A 3,332-nucleotide genomic window follows, 5' to 3' on the forward strand; every position below is an offset into this window, starting at 1 on the left:
TTTTATCTCATATGGTCTGCTTGCTAAGCATCTTTTCTGTTGTTGTTGTTAAATAGTCTCATGCCATTTTCTTGGGTAAATTCCTATTTTATGAATCAGTGGCTGCATTTATTCTTGATTGTTATATTTTTCTTGGGTAAATTCCTATTTTATGTTACAAGCGATTTGGTTGTTTAACTTGGAAACTAAAAATATATGTATTATTTTAGTTTTGCAATGGATATGATGATAAGGGATCGCATTAGAAAGAGGAGGGATGAGGAAGACGATGATATGATGATGTTTATTTTGCCTGCACTATATATGATGGGTTCTAGTGGAGGGAGACAAAAGGAGAAACGTCATACATCAGTGCTAACCGGAGAGGAAAAAGTTCGGGAGCTACTTGAAGGGCACGTGAAGAATTGTAGGGTAGCTTTCAGAATGGAACCCCAAATTTTCAGATCATTGGCCAACTACCTTAGAAGGGAACGGTTGGTTAGCGACACCAGAATTAAAGTAGAGGAGAAACTAGCCTTTTTCATGTATATGCTCAGTCATAATGCTTCATTTGAGGCTCTCCAACTACAGTTTGGACATAGCAATGACAGCTATCATCACATCATGAAGCATTTTTTCAATGTAGTTGTCCCTATTCTCAGCAACAGATTTTTGAAGCTTCCCAATCCTAATGAAGTACCTTATAAAATTCAAAGTGATTCCAGGTTCTATCCTTACTTCAAGGTGCTTATCTTAAACTTTCATCTTGATCAATACTTGCTCTTACAATTTCGAATACAAAATCACATCTAGGTTTATCTTTGTGCAGAATTGCATCGGTGCCATAGATGGCACCCACATACCTATTTCTGTATCTCCTGATGAAGCTGCTCCATTTAGAAATAGGAAAGGAACACTTAGTCAAAATGTGATGATGGTTGGTGATTTTGATCTGAATTTCACTTTCGTATCTGCTGGATGGGAGGGATCGGCCACTGATGCTAGGGTCCTTAGATCAGCAAGGAACAGTGGTTTCCATGTACCTGCGGGGAAATTCTATCTAGTGGACGGTGGGTACGCAAACACATCTTCATTCCTTGCACCTTATCGTGGGGTACGCTACCATCTTAAGGAGTTCGGTGCAGGTCGCCGAAGACCTCGGAATTATAAAGAGCTATTTAACCACAGGCATGCAGTACTTAGAAATGCTATTGAAAGGGCTTTTGGGGTTTTAAAGAAACGGTTTCCCATCCTCAAGGTTGCAACATCTCATAAAATTTGGAACCAAGTGAAGATACCCATGGCTGCAGCCCTATTGCACAACATTATCAAAGCACTCAATGGAGATGAGCAATGGTTGGATGATCCACAAGATAATATCCCTCCAGAAAACTTCGTTGATCTACCTGATGGTGATGAAGGCTATGAGCATGAGGGCAATGAGCATGCTGACAACCAAGGAAACAATCTCAGAGATGCAATAGCACGCCAGATGTGGAATGACTACCAAAGGCATAGAAATTAGTGTGTACTTGTTGCTGCATTTGGAGAGTTCTGTAATAATTATGCATTAGAAATTCTGTAATGAATTCTGTAATGTTTATGCATTAGAAATTCTGTAATGAATTCTGTTATGTTTATGCATTAGAAATTTTGTAATGAATTCTGTTATGTTTATGCATTAGAAATTCTGTAATGAATATACCTTATAAATTGTGTGATTGTGTAATTGTCTAATTGAGTAATTGTGAAATGTTTATCTTCTGATATTTCTTACAGCTAACATGGCAACTAAAGGCAGGCAACTCAAGGCAGGCAAGGGTTCCCCAGGACTTACCGCGGGTTCCCCAATGGTTACCAAAGGTTCACCAAGATTTGGCTCGATCGTGAGCAAGGCATCTCAAAGCAGGCAACTCAAGGCAACACAAGTTAGCTCGACAAAGAAGGCTAACAAGGCTAATCAAGGTAACAATGATTTATAGTTTCTAGTTTGTTAATTCTGCCTGCTTTAACATAGACGTTTAGATGTTTGTACATGTTTGCACTTAACCATCTTGTTATCTTGGTTCATGTAGAAAGTAAAAGAGCCTCTTGGAACTCACTCCTGGAGAAGTATCTTGTTGATCTGTTGCATGAGCACAACACCATTCACTATAGGGGTCAAAATGGATGGTCTTCAGAAGCCTGGAACAAAATCGTGAAGGAGTTTCATCAAAAAAATACTTATGTATCATACACAAAGAGCCAAATCCAAGAAAAAGAGAAGGAGTTGAAAAGAGAGTATCGAATGCTCAAAGAGGCGAGGATGTAAAGTGGAGTAGGATGGAATGATACAAGGTCTATGATTGAAGCAGAAGATGCTCTTTGGGACAACCTGGTCATTTCATTCCCCAAAATAAAAAGGTTCAAAACCAAGTCATTTCCTTTGTTTGATGCCCTGGGGGAGTTGTATGATGGGAAAATAGCTGAAGGGACCTATAATGTCAATTCTACCCAGCCACCAAAATATCCAGATCTTACACAAGCAGATGATGGAGATGAGCTCAGTCACACTGAGCGTGAATTTCCAAGGTTTGAAGAGACTTGGGCTTACAATGTAGAACAAGATGCAGACTTGACAGAGCACATCACAATCGGGGATGAAGATGGAAGTGTGGCAAGGACTGAGGCAAGGACGGATGAAAGTGTGGCAAGGACGGAGGCACGGACGGATGAAAGTGTGGCAAGAACTAACCCAAGGACAAACAAGAGAGCTACTGCTGCTACAGACAGAAACAAGGAAGAGAAAGAGACTAAGAAGCCAAAGGAGCAAAGTAGCAATGAGATCGCGGGAAGTATGGACAGGTACATCGAGATGAGGGAAAAGCAGTTTGCTATAGAATCTGCCCTGTTGGCAGGTGAGAAGAAGGGTGCTCAAAGTGGAGATTACTCGATCAAGAGATGCATCTCTGAAATGATGACAATGGCATTGTCAACCGATGAGAAAGCTCCAGCGGGTGATGTATTCAAAGATCCAGATAACAGAGAAATCTTCTTGAGCTCAAAAGAGGATGATCCCGAAGTAGCTCTGGTTTGGTTAAAGAAAGCACTGGCCAAACTATCATAAGTGGCCTGAAGGTATGTCTTTTATCTCTTACGAGTAAATTGCTTGCCATGCGATGAGCACAATATTTTGATCTTGTTTGCTGCTAAAAAAGCAATCTCCATGTCTTCTGTTGGTCTGCTGGCTTGTTACTCCCAACTTAATTATTTTCTCTTAATAATATATGTGATGACTAATGACACAAGGTCGCGATCCTTGTGACCTAGTTCTGATAAGAGTGTTATTGTTCAAAGTACACCATGGCAAACAA

At 40.2% G+C, this 3,332-nt stretch overlaps 1 protein-coding gene and 1 pseudogene across 1 annotated transcript; both read left to right on the forward strand.

Annotated features, from left to right (window-relative positions):
* Nucleotides 1–201: 201 nt before the first annotated feature.
* LOC139830692 (uncharacterized) lies at nucleotides 202–1,579 on the forward strand. The gene is made up of 2 exons (XM_071819377.1): nucleotides 202–723; nucleotides 809–1,579. Exons 1-2 carry the CDS (start codon nucleotides 217–219, stop codon nucleotides 1,502–1,504), a joined length of 1,203 nt encoding a protein of 400 aa, XP_071675478.1. The 5' UTR covers nucleotides 202–216; the 3' UTR covers nucleotides 1,505–1,579.
* Nucleotides 1,580–1,763: 184 nt separating this feature from the next.
* LOC127296418 (uncharacterized) lies at nucleotides 1,764–3,100 on the forward strand (annotated as a pseudogene).
* Nucleotides 3,101–3,332: the final 232 nt, after the last annotated feature.

This window comes from Lolium perenne, chromosome 4, assembly GCF_019359855.2.
Source record: "Lolium perenne isolate Kyuss_39 chromosome 4, Kyuss_2.0, whole genome shotgun sequence".
NCBI classification, from domain to species: domain Eukaryota; kingdom Viridiplantae; phylum Streptophyta; class Magnoliopsida; order Poales; family Poaceae; genus Lolium; species Lolium perenne.

Excerpts from the sequence above, each read along its gene's own strand:
- LOC139830692 (XM_071819377.1), top strand. The coding sequence starts at position 217 with ATGGATATGATGATAAGGGATCGCATTAGAAAGAGGAGGGATGAGGAA. Across the intron at positions 724-808 it reads GGTTCTATCCTTACTTCAAG|AATTGCATCGGTGCCATAGA; the intron begins GTGCTTATCTTA and ends ATCTTTGTGCAG.